The 16,967-nt window shown below is 44.4% G+C and overlaps 1 protein-coding gene across 4 annotated transcripts in view; it reads left to right on the forward strand.

Annotated features, from left to right (window-relative positions):
- CEP95 (centrosomal protein 95) overlaps positions 1–16,967 on the forward strand; it is a 33,382-nt gene that overhangs the window by 15,255 nt on the left and 1,160 nt on the right. For all 4 annotated transcript variants that reach the window (XR_006416572.1, XM_044449527.1, XM_044449528.1 and 1 more), the window contains 13 exons: positions 2,264–2,371; positions 3,051–3,268; positions 4,632–4,704; positions 6,101–6,192; positions 7,460–7,575; positions 8,051–8,189; positions 8,590–8,704; positions 9,209–9,390; positions 10,454–10,546; positions 11,467–11,614; positions 13,528–13,688; positions 14,670–14,744; positions 15,021–15,173. Coding sequence is in view for 3 of the 4 variants with exons in the window: in XM_044449527.1 (XP_044305462.1) it covers positions 2,264–2,371; positions 3,051–3,268; positions 4,632–4,704; positions 6,101–6,192; positions 7,460–7,575; positions 8,051–8,189; positions 8,590–8,704; positions 9,209–9,390; positions 10,454–10,546; positions 11,467–11,614; positions 13,528–13,688; positions 14,670–14,744; positions 15,021–15,173 (1,673 nt within the window). In the remaining variant the exon portion in view is untranslated. The remainder of the gene's footprint in view (positions 1–2,263; positions 2,372–3,050; positions 3,269–4,631; positions 4,705–6,100; positions 6,193–7,459; positions 7,576–8,050; positions 8,190–8,589; positions 8,705–9,208; positions 9,391–10,453; positions 10,547–11,466; positions 11,615–13,527; positions 13,689–14,669; positions 14,745–15,020; positions 15,174–16,967) is intronic.

Here is a 16,967-nt window from a genome sequence, read left to right on the forward strand (position 1 = left end):
GTTCCACTCTTTCCCTGCACAATAGCAGAGGAATGTAGCAATTTACTTAACCAGCTAGTGCAGGGTTCCTGAGTGGATGCCTCATCATCACCTAATGGTATTTTGTAACTCGGAGCCTGTGCTGGCACGTGTTTTGAGCAAGGGAGCCGCAGCAGAGGGATTCAAGAGCCACGTGTGGTTCTGGAGCCGCGGGTTGCCGCCTCCTGCCCTAACCCTACCCTGGTGCACACCGCTAACTCTAATATAGGGCTAACATATCCCATTTTAGGGATATGTTGGGGAAACTAGAGGGTTTTGGACTCAGTGAATCCATAACTTCCTCCTACAAATAGTGAAATTAGATGTGGGTGTTAGCTTTACACATTACTTTGTTACTAAGTGTGCTTTAGTATAGGATTGTATATTTCACATACATGGAAAGCAAATACATATTGAGTAAAACACAAAAACAGAGTCCTTGAAAGTAATTATTTGTTTTGTTAAAGAGGAATATAAAATGGATTAAAATCAAACATCAACAGAATTGGAATCATGCATACATATGGGAGATTAGAAACATATTAGCGCAGAGAAAAGTAAAAATAACAAAATTTAAAGTATACACTGAGGCTCGGTGCAATGAGATGTATTGAAAATTGCGTGTATAGTCAAAAGAGAACAGTTTTAGCAAGGGTGTATGTCATGGAATACTCTCTTATAATTTGTGTGGATATGATGTGTCTTTAGCTTTCTTTCTCTCAGGATGTAACTCTGCCACCAGGAATTAATTAACTTTTCCCTCAACATTGTGCCCAAGCTATAAGACTCCTTTGTTGGACTATGTGGTCCTGAAGAGAAGACACTGATATTCAAATAGCCTATGATGCTGAGTTAACAATATTTTTTAACAATAATTTTTAGCCGAGAATGCACTGGGGGGGTGTTATTTATTGTATTATTTATTGTATAATTTTAGTATTTGTGTGTTGTGAGCCACCCCAAGGCTTTGTTGAGATGGGGCGGCATAGAAATATTTTAAACAAACAAACAAACAAAATAAAACTTTATTTTTACAAGAAGCGAATTGGTTTCAAGATGTAGAGAGCAGAACAATGTACAATAACTTCTGACTGAGGGTTACCACCCTTTCCCTTTACAAACACTCCTCTCACACAGATCCTCCTTTCTCTCCTGCCTTCTCTCCTGGTTTCTGTCAGCTACTAACTCTCACAGCCTTATAATACTTGGCAATACTAGGTTTTGCCTCTCCCTAGTCACTAATATGTCCTCCAAGTATTTTACTTCCTTTCCTTTATCCTTATGAATCATTATAAGGCACAAACCTAATGTTTTTTGACTGGAAATAATTCTGGTTAGTGAATGCTGGGAGTCATAGAACTTTTTCCTGTCGAACCATGCATAGGATTATGCCCTAAAAGACCTTGTGCATATAAAACATAAAAGTCTTAGGATATAGTGATTCTGTCTATAGTCCATGAGAGGGTTTCACAAATAAATGCTCGAAACAATGCATTCCATAGATGAATGTCAAATTTACAACTGGCTGATTCAGATCTCAAGGGGAACCTCCCAACAGTCTGCCGCGGTATGGTGAGAATTGTCCAGTTTGCATGCCAAGCGTGCCAACCTAAATTCTTGTTAGACTGTTGTGTTGTTTGATCATTGCATTGCAGAAAGATCTTCATCTGGTGTGAGGAGCAAATGAATGAAACTAGTGTTTATTTAAACATCATGTGCTCTGACTCCCAGCTCCAAAATCCCTCGTTTTGTCTTGGGACAGATTGTGTGGTCAGCTGTTCTCAGACATTGTATAAACCAGTTCATTTGTTACTTTCACCCCCATGAGGAGGAATGAGATTCCTGCATGCATTCCAGATTGAGAGTTCTCATCGAATGCAGCAGTTGAGCAGATTTTCCTTCCTTCCTTGTTTTGTGGGAGTATAAGACCCCTATTTGGTTAGGGGAAATAGAATCTGTGTTCTTTCTTTCCTCTACTGCAGCAGCTCCAGGGCTGATGTAGGTTTTCCCTGTTCCCCCATTCCAGGGGTGTGCCTGAATGAGGGAGCCTCACCTGGTTTGCCATTAGTGCAGAGTAGCCACAGTGCTATAAACCCCTGCTGTTCTCTAGGGAGAACCACCGTGGGCGTACTTTCCTTTCCACTTAGAGAGAGGTCTTTTGCTCTTGGGGCATCATTCCTGGGTCTGTACAACTGCACCTTTCCCTATCCATATTCAAATGCTGCTAAACATTTCACTTTCTCAGAGTTGATGGCTTCAAGAGAAATTTCAAAGACAACTATAGAACCCAAAGGACTTGCAACCATTAGAGAGCCATCTAGTGATAGAAGGGCCCTTGCTACAGAAACTCAAGGTGAGTCTGTAACTACATTCCTCAGAAATCTCTTTTAAAATATCTTGTTCTCTTTTCTGTCATCAATTGTATTAATGTACTAGTTATCCAGTAAGGATTTTTCTATGTGTTTCTCCAGCCAGCTTCATTGTTGTTTGGTGATCCAGTGGGAGCAAACATGACTTCATGTTTGAGTGCCATATTTGGTAGACAGGCAGGGTATAAATAATAATAAAATACTTTTATTAGTGTTTTTCCAGCAACTTCCATCTACCTTTATCTAATTAAATAAAAATCCGTCCAAGTATTGTAATGAGTCTGGCTGCAGCTGGGACAAAGCCTGTGTGTTGAAAGTGCTCCAAAGGAAATAATTTAGTCACAATATCCTAATACTTTGTATGACAATCCAATAAATAACTTGCTTGGTTCCATGCCAGGACTGACATTTTAGAGGGAACTGCTCAACAGTGTGATTTAAGTGTATGTGTGGCCAGTCTATATTATCATTACATTAATTACATTTCTATACCACCCAGAGCCAAAGCTCTCTGGGATGTTCACAATATTTTAAGTCATCCATCCAGTTTTCAACCAGGTTCAACCCTCCTTAGCTTCCAAGGTTAGGTAGGATCAGCCACTTCAGGCTATACAGAAACTATAAGAAGTACATCAACTCAACCTCTAAATGGATTGCCTCTAGGAACAGAAAAGGCTGAGGAGCTTCCTCGAGTGCACATGGCTTCCCACGCCAAAAAGCTTGGGGACCCGATTCGCCCAGCAATTCCTTTGCAGCCACCCTATCAGCCTTTAGCACCTCAGCTGCCTTGCCTGGCGGGAAAAGGCAGTGGGAGTTCAGGCAGGCATTCACCGTCCCCAGTGCTGCCACCGGAGAGACCGCCAGGCCCTGCGTCCTCTGATGTGAGTGTGGATGCTTCCTTTGCTTCCCTTTGCATTGTCAGTGATTGTTTTACAGAGTGGTAGAATTGTATTTATTTATTCATTTCTCTGTCTAAAACGTTTTTATCCTGTCCTTTGCACAAGCCTCAGGATGACTTACTAAAGATTAAATAATAATAAAAAATGCAATTAAAACATTCAATAACAACAATTCAAAACTAAAAGAAAGAGAAAGAAACCTGCTTCCAGGTTGTCACTGCCAGGCCTTCCTGTTTCATCAGAATTTCCAGGCTTAGGAGGAAGAATGTATTCTTAATTGAATTCCCTATAAAGTCTATGTAATTATTCTGTTGCCCCCATGATGTCTGAGTAAATATAATAGGAGCCTGTGGGTGGTGCACTGCAACTAATGTGAGTGATTTGCAAATGTGATGGTAATGCAAAGCTACTTCGAAGTGACTGCTATTATGAGGAGCATATCTTAATATGCAGTTCTGCATAACCCAGTGTGAAACCTTTTACAGGTATATAGAAGGTATTGTTTGAAGGGTACTTCCAAAGGTAGCGGTTAGTCTATTACATGGACCAAGCAGTGAAGTTGCTATCAAGTGGAAGGTTATATAGAGAACATGTATAAATGGACAAACACACCTGGGGTCATTCTGTCTTTGTTGAAACAAACATAACCTAGCCTTCTTCAGCCTGGTGTCCTCCAAACAGTTTGGAGTATAGCATCCAGAGTCCCCCAGCCAGTCCTAACATATTATGAAAATAGAAACATCTCCATTTTTGGCATGAGTGGTTCAGTCAAAATGCATAATTGATGATGCTAGTTCCTTAATGAGAGGTGGCAAACCACTCAGAGCTGGAGCTGGGTTCCATTCAGCCATGGAAAGAGACCCCTTGCACAATGGAGCTCCTGTCCCCGCAGTCTCCAAATCTTGGAGCGTGGGCTGGGGGACTGCAGAGGAGCGGGGTGGAGGTGAGGGTATGGACATCCTGTGCTGCATTTTGCTTTTGTTTCATGGCATCTTGTCTCTCCTAACAGTATTTGTGACTTAAATGTCGAGTGATTCTGTATTCATTTTTTATTTCTTTTTAAATTTGTATGCTGCCCACTAATCCAAAAGGATTCTCTAGGCGGCTTACAATAAAATACTGAAAACATGACAATAAAACCAATTATATAACAATAAAATACCATAATTGCATCAAGTAAGCAGGACAACAGGTGTCAGAATAGTAAATTTCAAATCAGTTCTTAAAATATTCAGAGAAAGACCTGCCTTTCTTAATGCATCTCTGTGCTGACTTCTGTGATTTTGATAACATGCATATGCAGTCATTCTACTGAAAAAAGTTTGTTGATGCACTTCCTTTGCAGCTCACCGAGTCCCCTGGGCAAGAGTCTGCACCCCCTTCAGATGGCATCCTTTCTCTATCAAGGACCACTTCTCGTAAGAAGGAGCAATGATTTGTAAAGCATATCCTAATATATATCTATAAATGCTGTCTTTTTCTACTTTGAATTTGTGCTCTTGACCGAGGGAAAAAATAAGTGTTTGAAAACCCTTTGCTTGTAAATGGGCCCCCGTGGGGCTGTTCACTTTGGCTGTTCTGTTTTTGTTGAAATAATTTATGATGAAAATGGTCTCGTTCCAGTGTAGAGGTGGGCTGCCTATGGCTCGCCCCAGATGTTCCTGGACTCCAACTCTCATCATTCCTAATCATGCAGCTACTGAGAGTTGAAGGTGCACATTTTCCCATCTGTGCTACGTATGCTTAGCTCAAGCCACCAGCCTCTTCCCATTAAACTTGGAGACTGCAGGTCGTGTAACACTGTGGCAGATGCTCTTAGATCTTCATTTCCCTCACAGAGCAATACCTTTCCCCAGCTCCTAGGAAAATGCCTTGATAGTTACGGCTGCAAATCCTTTACGCACGAATCTGGAAGGGAGTCCTGTTGAACTGTACTTCCAGGCTTTTGATGAGAAATGATGAGACCTTTAACATCTATCAGGTCATGGTACTGTTGCTGTAACTGTTCTAGCTCTTTTAAACTGTTCTTAATTCTCTACATGGTAACCATTTTATATTATGTTTTATATTAGATAATTATACACACACACACATTGAAAAAACTTAAATTTTATATTGCATTTATATTATATTTTGGATTGTAGCTTTTGTGAACTGGACAGAGTTTGGACGATCGAGTGGTACAAAAATCCAATGAATAAAATGAAGTTGGATTTATTTCTATGTAGACATGTATAGGATTGAGTTACATGCTATCAAGACATCTCAGACATATGGCAGCCCCAAGAGTGACTGTCCTCCAAGATACCCTGCCCTTGACAGCCTTCCTCAGCTAATGTAAACTCGGGGCTGTGGCTCCCTTGGTGAAATTAACTCATCTCATAGTGGTCTTCCTTTTCTTTGACTTTCCTTAGTTTTATTGCCTTCTCCAGTGAGTCCTGCCTTGTCATGGTGTACCCCAAGTACGACACCCTCACTTTTGTCGTGTTTGTTTCTAGGGCACGTTCTGGTTTGTTTTGATTCAGAACCCATAGAAACAATTAAATCTTGGTCTTAATGTATCCTATGCAAACTTTTTCTCTTGGGAGATCTGGTTTAAACTGATGAGCGAAAAATGCTACCACAGATGATGCTGGCTGAAAATCTATAAATGAGCTCACTTATTGCATGAAGGTAATTTTTTATGAGCAAAGTTTTCATTCTCTCTCCTTATTATGCCTTGCGCTGTCAAGCACACTGGGTTGTTTGAGCCTGGCGGTCACCTGTGCTTGTATATAAAGAAATACATTAATTTTTTGTGTCATCTGGTGTCAGATCTTCCAAGTGGAGAGGGTGAACCAGCATCGGTGGCTGGCATATTTGATGCACCTGTACCAGAACGAAGAACAGATGATGAAGCAGGAAAGGTAACTCATGAACTGTGGGGAGTGTACTAGATCTATATCTATTGGTTTACCTATATATAATTTTGCCTCCATCCAAGGCAATGGGCAACATCAAAATAAAATGCAAGGATCCACAATCCTTATGGTATGAAAAGCAACTGATTATTTTATGATCATGGTGATTCCTGTCCTGTCATTAGTGTGAAAAAGTCCCTGTCCCAAGCACCTTGCAATTAGAATTTAAAGTGGAGGCAGCAGAGAGAGGGTAGAGCAACGGCCAAGGAGCATAGGAGGTGGGCTCAGCTCTTTGGCTTGATTTCAGGAGGGAGCAGCTAAAGCCCTTGGCCAAAAGCATCTTGGGAAAGGTGGTTTCTGAGCAGAGAGAGGCCACTTCCTGCAGGTGTTCCAAGGACATAGAGCAGCGAGGACGAAAGACTAGAGTCAGTTTGGGAGTAGGAAGCCCTAAGATGGCCGAGTGGTGGTGGGAAAGTGGCAGTGATGGATGGGGAGACACTGGGATGTGTGGGCACAGTGATGGGTGGGAAAAGAAGGTGGCCAGGGAGAGCTTCAGAGCCTGAGGCTGTTAGGTACTTTTCAGTTTTTGCAGCAGCAAAGCAAACTGGTTTTTCTTTTCATCAAATCCCGTGAATGTGACTTGATGCTAATATGAGGTGTTTGCCTTCTAAGTTTGCCATAGTGATTTCAAATAGAAGTAAACACTGACTTACTGGTATAGCTGAAGGTCAATTACCTGCCTGTTTGGTTTTCCATTGTTTTGTTGTTCCCTAAGGATGCAGCGGAGAGCTTGTCCTTACTGCATCTGATTGCAGCTTGAACATCCACAGGGATAGTTCGCAGACTCCACACCAGTTTTGTTCTAACCAAGTGTTGTTGGTGCTGGTGCTGTTATGTGTCGCTTTTTTTTGCTCCCACACATCATTCCCGTAATGAAAAAGTGTGCTGTCTGAAATGTACTGATTTTGCTTGTGAGTCATACAGGGATGCTGAGATTTTAAAGGACTGCCTTTCTGAAGAATGTTTAGCTTATAATGAGATTGATGCTGGCTGCTCAGAACTCAGCACACCTTTCTAGCCTGATTCACAGTGCAGGAAGCATCATCCTTTGAAGGACTGCTAGTGCCCTAAGCCAATGTCACGGCCCAGCAATCTGCATCTGGGGTGCCCAGACTCCACTGTGCAATCCTCAGTGCTCACTTTTAACAACAGGAGTTTTTTCGACTTTATCTTTTCTTCTTCAATGGGAGTTTTTTTCTCCTCCACTAAAAAGGAAACAGACGAGAATGTTCATTATACGCCAACTCCTTGTTTCGAGGACAGCCTGCCACGATTTGCATCTACACAAAGCACAAGACCTAAACAAAGGATTCTGCTCACTGAAGAAAGGTACGAGTTTTCTCAAAGTTTACAAACCCCATTCTCACTGATGTTTGGTCATGCTGGGTGGGATAATGGGAACTGTAGTCCAGCACTGCTGGAGGAACCTGGGAAGCATTGATCTAAGATCGTATGTGCTAATAACAGATGTTTCACTCTTCACTGCACTTCCTCAGAAGCCCATTCTTGAAAAAGGTGACAGTTCTTAAAATGTGAGGTCTGCCATGTGCAGGAGCAGCGCCTCAGATATGGATGCAGGGATGCCAGTGGATATTAAGACCCATGTGTGAGCTGCCATTGGGTTGCTAGGCATTAGTCCCGGAGACACTGTTTGCTGAAATGAATCCTCGTTTTACCCCTTCATGTCAGAAATCACTCCAAGAACTTATTTGGTTGAAGCACAGTGGAAGGAATAGCTTGAATGGATCGGTGCTAGAGAAGACACTGTGTGTTTGTAGCTTGATACCTTGTGGTGATTTTTCAGCCAGAATGAAAGCTCCCCCCTGACTAGTTCCCTTTCCGAAGAAGCATTTCCCCTCGCAAGGGCAAAGGAAAGGCTGTCTCGCCAGGAGCTGAGTGAAATGTCGGAGAAACTCTCGCGCAGGCTGAATGAACTAGATGCAGTAAGTGAATGCCACCTGCCTTGGCGGAATTGTCTCCCAGCGCAGCACTCCTCTACAGTTCACAGCTATAGGGAAACCTGGTGATGTGGGGTGGGATGGATCGATGGCTGAAGCTAAGCAAGTGCGGACCTGCCTTGCCTGGGAGACCATGCAGGCCCTAAGTACACTTCCATGAGTGCCTGGGAATCAGCTTTGGTTAAGGCAACTGCCCTATTTTGTATCCACACCTCAGTCATAACAGTGCAGCAGCGGGCTTGGCTGAATTTCTGGGCCAGCCACCCTGCTTATGGGAAATTCTCTGCTTAACCATCTGGAATGCCTATTTGGTATTAGGTAACACTTGTTGGTGTTGCTCTGGAGTAAACCCTTGACCAAGAGGACAATTTTCTTTTAACAACAGATGCTGAAGTATGCTTTAGGTGAGCGAAACAAGGAGGAGTCACTGGCTGATGATGACCAGCTTTCTCAGCACAGCGATAGCATCATGGATTACCGCCGCAGGAAACCAGAACCAGGTAGCAGTTCTGAGTGTGAAGTTTATTAAGTCCTAGTGAACTGCAACTTTCCATCCATGCGTTTGGGGCTTCTTCTGTAAACAGAAGGCACCTTCTCTGCCTGAGTTGGCAGCACAAAGTCAGTGTTTCATCCAGAGCAGAAGAATATTCTTCTAAACAGCTACGAACCTAATTGCTAAAGTAAAATGAATGCAGGCTTGAAAAACAGAATTATTTATTTATTTAGAAAATGTCTATGCCGCCCCATTCGCCGAAGCCTCGGGGCGGCTCACAAATATATCAATTAAAATATTATACAGTAAAAATATAAAACAGGTTAACAATATAAAATAAGTCGCCCTGGCTGACTTATGGCAGAATATGTTACTGCAGAGACTTTGTACGACAGAACAGTGATGGAAATGGGCAACCTTACACTTGCATCAGTTTCACTTCTCTCGTGTTTAAGCATCTATCTGTTCATTTGATGTTACTAGAAGTTCTCAGATCTTTTCTGTTTCATAGCTACTCTGCACCACAGGAGAAAACCTGGCAGGCAACGGTCCCTTTCTACTTCCCCACCTCCGGCCAGTTACCAGCAATCATCTGAATTGGGCAATGGGCTCCAGAAGGATGCAAGAGGGCCAGCAAGAAAAATGCGCGAACGCTTGCAGAAGGAACAAGAAGAGAGGAACTTGAGAGCAAAGGTAATAGCAGCAAGGTTGCATATGCAGCCAACAAGGTCAGCCTTCCCCCAATCTGAAGCCCCCAGAAGTTTTGGGATACAGATCCCATCATCCATGTACATTAAACATGTTGACTAGTCCAACTGGAGGATACCAGTTTGAAGAAGACTGCACCTGCTGAATCCTGATCACTTCAGTGAGCAAACCCACCCATAGGTATACTCAACATTGAAAAAGCTAGCTTTCAGTATTTACAAGAACAATAATTCTCTGTTGCTGTGACAGTGGGGTTTTCTCTTAATCAAAGGAGAAAATTTGATTAAGAGAATTTTCTAATTGTTGTGTAGTTTTGACCAGCTTATTGCAGTCTTGTGTTTGAAATCATTGTTTGTTCAGCTATGTAATTTCTTGGAAAAGCCCTTATGCCCAGCTCAACCACCCAGTAACCTCCTGCCTGGTATAGACAGGGGCTTGGGTCTCTATTCTTCCCCCCTGTTATGTAACTAGTTACTTTGTCTGGACCAACTACTACTTTTACTCCTCCTTAAAAACAGGGGGCTGTATGTAAAGAGCTTTGGCTTGCAGTGGCATGTTAGCCATGGTGGGTTTCAGGAAGTATACAGGGCCAGGTTGGAGCCCAGGTGCCCACCACTGTGGCTTCTTCCTCTGTGTGAAACCATCAAAGGTGGGCTTGCCAGCCACCCAGAACCCACAGGCTGTTTTAGGGTTATGGATAGCTTGTTAACCACCTCAAAAACTCGCCTTCTGTTTGTTCACATGGAACAACAAACTATGGGGTGCCCTGAATATTCAGAATGGTGACCACCACCACCATGCTCAGAAGCCCCATGGGGAATTCGTGCGCAGCAACTGCTTCTTGCGTGTGAGCTGATCCTGAGCGTGCAATAAATAAAAAGTGACTTCTGCTAGTAAACATTTAATTTTGTATTTTTGCTTCAGCATCTTGATTTGGAGGTATTTTAGCCGGAATTACCATCTTACTTGGGAAGAAATGTTGAAAGGTGGCATATGAATCTATTAACATGTCATAGCCCTTAACCTGACTTTTTAACCTGCACTCTAGCTCTTGATGAAAGCATATGAGGATGAATTAAGAGCGTATGAAACCAGTGAACAACTTGAACTTGCAAAGCTAAAAGCAAAGGCCAAAGAAATGGTAAGAAGAACAAACACACTGAGAATACTATTTCTTGTATCCTCTTGGCTTTCCTAAGGTTCATGGTGAAGAATTCCTGTCTTTCAGACAGACCCCTTCCAAGTGACTGTGTTTCCAGCCATGCCCACAGGCCATTAAGAAAAGTTTGCTCATGCAACATCAGGGATGGTCATGTGATCCTAACGTTTGCGTGGGTGGAAGCAGGGCACACACAGTGCGCTTATGCGGAGTCTACTGCTGACTGGAAGCTGTCCCAGTCCAGCTCTGCAGGCTTTCATGCCCTTGAGTTTCTAGAACAGGTACTGGAAATTCCTTAACAGGAGGAGGATGAAATTTGTGATGTCATTCGCTCAACACTGAGTGCATTCCCTTTCCCTGCAGGCTTTCAGATGACTAAAATGGATAATTTTAGACTGTCTGTTAAAGATCACATGAAATGGATGCAGTTCGTGCCGGGCTCCTGTGGGCAGATAAGCTACAGCATTCTGAAAACAGGACTTTTATCAGGCCTTATTTCCCCATGTAAAATGGCTCTCTGGCAATCACACTGGAAGGCTCCCATCTTCAGAAAGATGTTGGCCATTTTGGCAGGGATGCAGGAAGAATGGAGAGCTAATCCCCCGCGCTGCATGAAAAGCCTTGAGGTCTTGATGGTCACAGATTAGGGTAAATCGGCACTCCCTCCCCTGCATGATCAGGAAAGTCATGTGATTCTCTTGTCCAACCACTGATATTTGTAGCTGTGGGGTAGAAAATGGAGTATTCTGCATGCCTGAACTCACAGAAATGCCCATGTGCTACCCATCTTCCCTGCTGGGAGACTCGACCTAGTCTGTGTAAATCTCCTCGCAAATAGGTGGGCTCTATTTTGGGGCATGGCTGCACTTGAGTAACTATTTCCCATGTGTGTCTGCATCTAGGAACAAAAACACAAGCACTTATTCAAGGAGCCTCCAAGAACCTCACAAGTGGCGCATATTTATTCTCGAAAAAATGTGCCTAGGAATTCCAAACTCAGCCAGTGGATTTCAAGGGGAGGCTTTGCAAAGCCAAAAAAAGCACCTCCATGTAAGAACTGTAGAACGCTCTTTGGTACAAAACTGGGCATCGTTTGAAAGCGTGGGCTGAAGGCCAAGACTGTTGGCGACCTGACAATATATATCATTGAAAGCAGTTCTCTTATGACCTCCATATGTCTAGACTTGTGTAAGGGAAGAAAATTCATTTCCTAGTTCTTAGCCATAGGCCCCAACTCTAGCTCTGACTCATCTCAGCACCACCTTTCACACTACCAGAGAGGCCAAGCTCTGACCAGTGCTTTGTGCTCTGCAAATTCTTCCAAGGCAAGTTCAGCCCAGTCAGTGGGGTGGGGGTTGCTTTAAAGCATGCCAGCAATGCTTCCCCAGCTCAGTGTTCCTGCAGATAACCCAGAGCATGTGTGTTAATATCTCTATCCTTGTTTTGCCTTTCCTTCACACCCATAACGGACTTGGAAGCAGCTCTCTTGTGGCATCGCTGCAAGAATGCTCTCCAGAAACAGGTGACGGAGGTGGGGTGTGCTGCCCTCTGCATGTCCTCAGTTTGTGCTGAAAACCCCTGGTTGACTGGCTCCAGTTTTGTTGGCCAGTTCAGCATGGGAGGTCAGGCTGCAAAAGATGCCCAGCTCCCTTTTGGGGGATGGCAAAACAGCTGCCCCTGGGATGCTTTGATTTTTCTGAGTGTGGGGAAAGGCCAGTGGCTTTGTTGCCCTCCTGTAGTGTCCAGGCCCATGAGGAAGACTAGGCAGCTAGGAAAAATTGCAAGCCTGAGTTCTTGAGGATGCCGTGCTTTGTTTCGGTACGAAGATGCCCAAAATGCGTAGCTTCAGGCCACAGCTGTAGATGTGCTCACTTGCCAGTGAGTGGCACCTCTGCCCAGGTAAATCTACACTGACCTGCACTTTGGGACAGGGGGTCCCCCTGTCTTTGCAGTGCCATTTCCTCTGGCTTGGGAAGAGGTGTGGATAAAGAAAATAACAGCAGACCTTGCCGCGGGAGGGGAGTTGTTCCTCTCGTATCGATAAAATATTTCATAGGGCTTCTACACTGAGATTCCACAACAACACAGAAAAAGAACAACGTTTCATTGAGCACAATGAGAATCTCAGCTTTCAGCTGAAATTGAAAAAGGAAGGGAAAAGCCCATCTGTATCCATAAGTACTAAAAAGAACTTGTGCTAATGATTTTGGCCACATAGGCCAGAAAAAAATCCTGGTTTTCTTGCTGCAGATTTCAATTGTCTGGCTTCAGACCTTTATTCCTATTCCCATTATTAATTCAGAGTAGACGCAGACCTGGCCGTGTCTACCTCTTGAGTTCCTTGAGTGGAAAAAAGGCCAAATATAAATAGAATAGATAAATAAAATTAAAAACTACTTGTAAATATGCCGAACCCTCTAGATGTTCTTGGGCTGTAGTGCTCATTGAGCTTAGCCAGCATGAGCAATGCTTGAGTGATGAACGCTGTTGTCCAGCGATATCTGGAGGGCCGCACGTTCTCTGAACCCCTAAACTGGGGGAGGTATTTGACATGACAGGAGCCTGTTCCTGCCCCCTGCATTCCTCCAGAGGGTGAAGCGGCAAAGGAGGAGCTCAGCTGCATGCTGCACCCAGGGGGCTGTGAGGAGCACATCTGGGCAGCTGCCTTTCAGAAAGGGAACTGGGCTCGTGAGGAAGGGCTGATCTGGAGCAGAGGTGTGGCACCGTGTGCCTCTCCGTTTCCTTTTCCGGTTGCTGCTCCCCAGACCAAAGTTCTCAGCTGCTCTGGATGCCTTTGCACGGAGCACAAGGCCTGAGGAACTGGACTGAAGCCCTTCCTGCCCTTCATGGGCAGGTCTCTCCGAACAGATGAGAAGTTGCCCCCCTAGACAATCTGCTGCCCACTTGAAGGTGAGCACACGTCCTGCACATGCTGGTGACTCACTGTTGCCTTTCTCTCATAGTGAAGGTCATGGAGAACGACCTCTTACCCCTGCTGCTTGAAGAATTCCCTCACCTGCACGTTTCCCGCCCAGCTATGAACAAGATGTGGCGGCAACAGCTTGCCCAGATCGAACATCTGAAGTCTCCCAGTGACCGAGCCCGGATGAAACTGCAAAGCGAAGTGAGCAATCTTCCATAAGTTCTGAGTTGGGTTAAATTCCTATGGGACGCTCCTACAGCCAGAAGTTAGGACCAACAGTCTTGTCTGGGTTTTTTTTAAAGCGCGCGCGCGCTCTCTGTCTCTGTCTCTGTCTCTGTCTCTGTCTCTGGAAAGGCAGTAGGCAAGGATGTCCTCCTTCTCCTGATACTGATGCTTTATTTATAATTGGAACCCCTGGCATGTGCTATTCGGCAAAATTCTAATATGTAATAGAGTTGTGCATAATGCATTGGAATCTTAATTTATTCTGTGTGCTGATCATCTTCTGACATTTACATCAGAACTCACTCTGTTCCAGCTTCGATGCAGATGATTGATGTTTCTGGCCATTTAGTGATGAATGACTTTTAGACAACCCTCATGTAACCCATGGCTTATCTGAGGGTTGCATGAGGGTTGTCTGACACTCAGACAATGCCTGCCACTTGGGCTTGCATGGCATGGCAAGCCAGGCACCAAGCACGACGTGGCAGCCCCACGGGTGAATGAAGCCAGGGTGGGCTATTGTTACCTGTGAACATGCCGCGTGTGTGGCATTTTCAGCAGGCTGGAGGGGCTGCTGTGAGAAAGAAGGAGTGGGGTGTCCACTTCTGCCAGTACAGTTGACCCAGCTTAAACATGGATCCAGCCCTCTTTGGGGTTGAGAGGGAAGGAAAGTTGAGTGGAACGTGGACTGCTAGCTCGGCCTCTGTGGCAGGGCTAAAGCAACGCTTCTGTTCTTGTAAGAAGGGACAGGGGGCTGCTGAAGAAAAAACAGGGGCGCTAGAGTTGAGGGCCAGCTTTCCATGTGAGCTGCTTCCTACCCCAACTTAGTGTGTACAAGGAAAGAAAACAAGACAGTCAACCCAGTTTTGCTGGGGGAAAGACTTGCTTGAAAGGTCTTGCTGAAACCTGATGTGTAGAAAAATGGATTGGTGAAGTGTATGTACTTTTTCCTGTTAGGTACTAGAAACGGTGAAGAAGCATGACCTCCTTGTCGACCTTATTAAGAAAGATCAAGCTCAGAACAGGAGGCTGGTATGTCAGAGGGAACAAACTCCTGATTCATTCATTTATTGATTGATTGTTAAACAACTGAACACTGCCTTTCAGGATAAGCACAAACATGTAGTAGTATCATGTTACAAATGTTGAGCTGCCCTGTCCTGCCAATACCCCAAGTCTGGGATGGGGAAGGGGCTTTCTAACATTCAAGGACTGGTCACTGAAACCCTTTCAGATACCTGTGATGCCTGCTTCCTTCTTCTCAAGGAAATGTTGTTGTGTTTCCTATTTTTTCCTTGTTGTATTTAGCAAGAGTTTAAGCAACGCATTCATCGACAGAGATGTACTCAGAATAAAATAAGGGAAAGACGCCAGCAAATTGCAAGAGCAAAAAAGTACTACCAGGATTACAGAGTTCAGCTGCGGGCCAAGATGATGAGGGCCCGGACACGTGAGGAACGTGTAAGTAAGAGGACCTTGCTCTACATAAAAACCTAAGAAAAGCCAAGCTGAATCAGACTAAAGGTCCATCCCGTCCAGCACTCCATACACGGCGGCAGACCAGCTGCCCACAGGATCCCTCATGCAGGATGGGTGCCGGACCTCCGCCTGCCCAGCCCCTCGACAGCTGGTGTACGCAGGCAGGCCACCTCTGCTGAAGGAGGCAGCACACAGCCGGCCAGGCCAGTGGCCACTAACAGCCTCCTCCTCCTCCATGAATCTGTCCAATCCCCTTTTTAACGCCACCCAAATGGGTGGCCATTACTACTTTCCAGGGCAGCGAATTCCATAGTTTGGCTATACATTGTGTGAAGCAGTGCTTCCTTTTCTCTGTCCAACGTCCCACCAGTCTGCTTCATGGGATGACCTTGCATTCGAGTGTCATGAGAAAGGGAACAAAATGTCTTCCTCTCAACTTGCCTCACACTGTGCATTATTTTAAACACTTGTATTTCACCTCCTCTTACTTGCCTTTTTTCTAAGCTGTATAGTCCCAGGGCTTGTAGCTGCTCCTCATAGGAGAGTTGCTCCAGTCCTCTGATCATTTCTGTTGCCCTCCTCCGTACATTTTTCAGCTCAATAATGTGATTTATCTGATAAGGCAACCAAGTTATACCAGAGATTTGTATAAGGGGAGTAAGATTTTGCAAGTTCTGTTTTCTGTACCTTTCCCATTTTTGCCTGGCATGAAGTTTGCCTTGCTCACAGGAGCTGAGCACTGGACTGCCATTTCACTGAGCTGCCCACCACACATTACTCGACCCTTGCTGGTATTGGGCAGCATTTCAACGAGCCGTTTGGAGGCTCACTCTCCCCGCTTGGAGAGATCTCTTGGAGCTCCTCACAACCCCTTTTGGGTTGCACCACCCTAAAAAGTTTCGTGTCACCAGCAAACTTGGGCATTTCACTACTTACTCCTAATTCCAGGTCATTTATGAATGGGTTGAAAAGCATTGGTCCTAATACAGAACGCTGCGGGACTCCACTGATGGCATCTTAAATTACAGGATAATGTGGGAATGCCTGTGTCATGTGGGAAAGCTGCTTTTCTGCAGTATCAAAACAGCAGCCTTACCCAAGTGATAGAAACCTTCCTAAGTTAGTAGCATGGCATGAAATTTGGCCACAAGAGAGCACTTTTATGATGGCAGTATCTCTGCTATGCCAGTAAGATATGCCTCATCCCTCTGTCAGAATGATGGCCAATTTTAAGCAGTCGAATTAGACTTAGGGACCCACTTTGTTTTTGGATTTAAATGCATTAAGTTCCTACACTGGAACAACAGTCATGCTGATTCAAAGCAAGGATCCTCTGTGGTAAACCAGCTACCCACAGGATTTCTTTCCTGGGATGGGTGCAAGACCTCTACCTGCCCGAGCTCCTTAGCAACTGGTGTATGCAGGTAGGCCACCTCTGATAATGAAGGGAGCCCATAGCCAACACAACTAGTAACCGTTGATAGATAGCCTTCTCTTCCAGAATGTGTCCAGTCCCTCTTTAAAGCTGTCCATATTGGTGCCATCTCTACTTTCCATGGCATTGATTTCCCTAGTTTAACAATGCATTGTGTGAAGAAGAATTTCCTTTTATCTGCCCAAATCTCTCAATAATCAGCTTCATGGGGGTGACTCCAGGTTCTAATATTATAGGAGAAACTCCAGGTTCTAGTATTATTATAAGAAAAATGCCTTCTTCACTTTCTACATTCGGGAACTCAGAAAAGTGCCGTTAATGATATTATGATGATATGCAAA

Source organism: Varanus komodoensis, unplaced genomic scaffold, assembly GCF_004798865.1.
Source record: "Varanus komodoensis strain SLA01 unplaced genomic scaffold, ASM479886v1 scaffold59_1, whole genome shotgun sequence".
NCBI classification, from domain to species: Eukaryota; Metazoa; Chordata; class Lepidosauria; order Squamata; family Varanidae; genus Varanus; species Varanus komodoensis.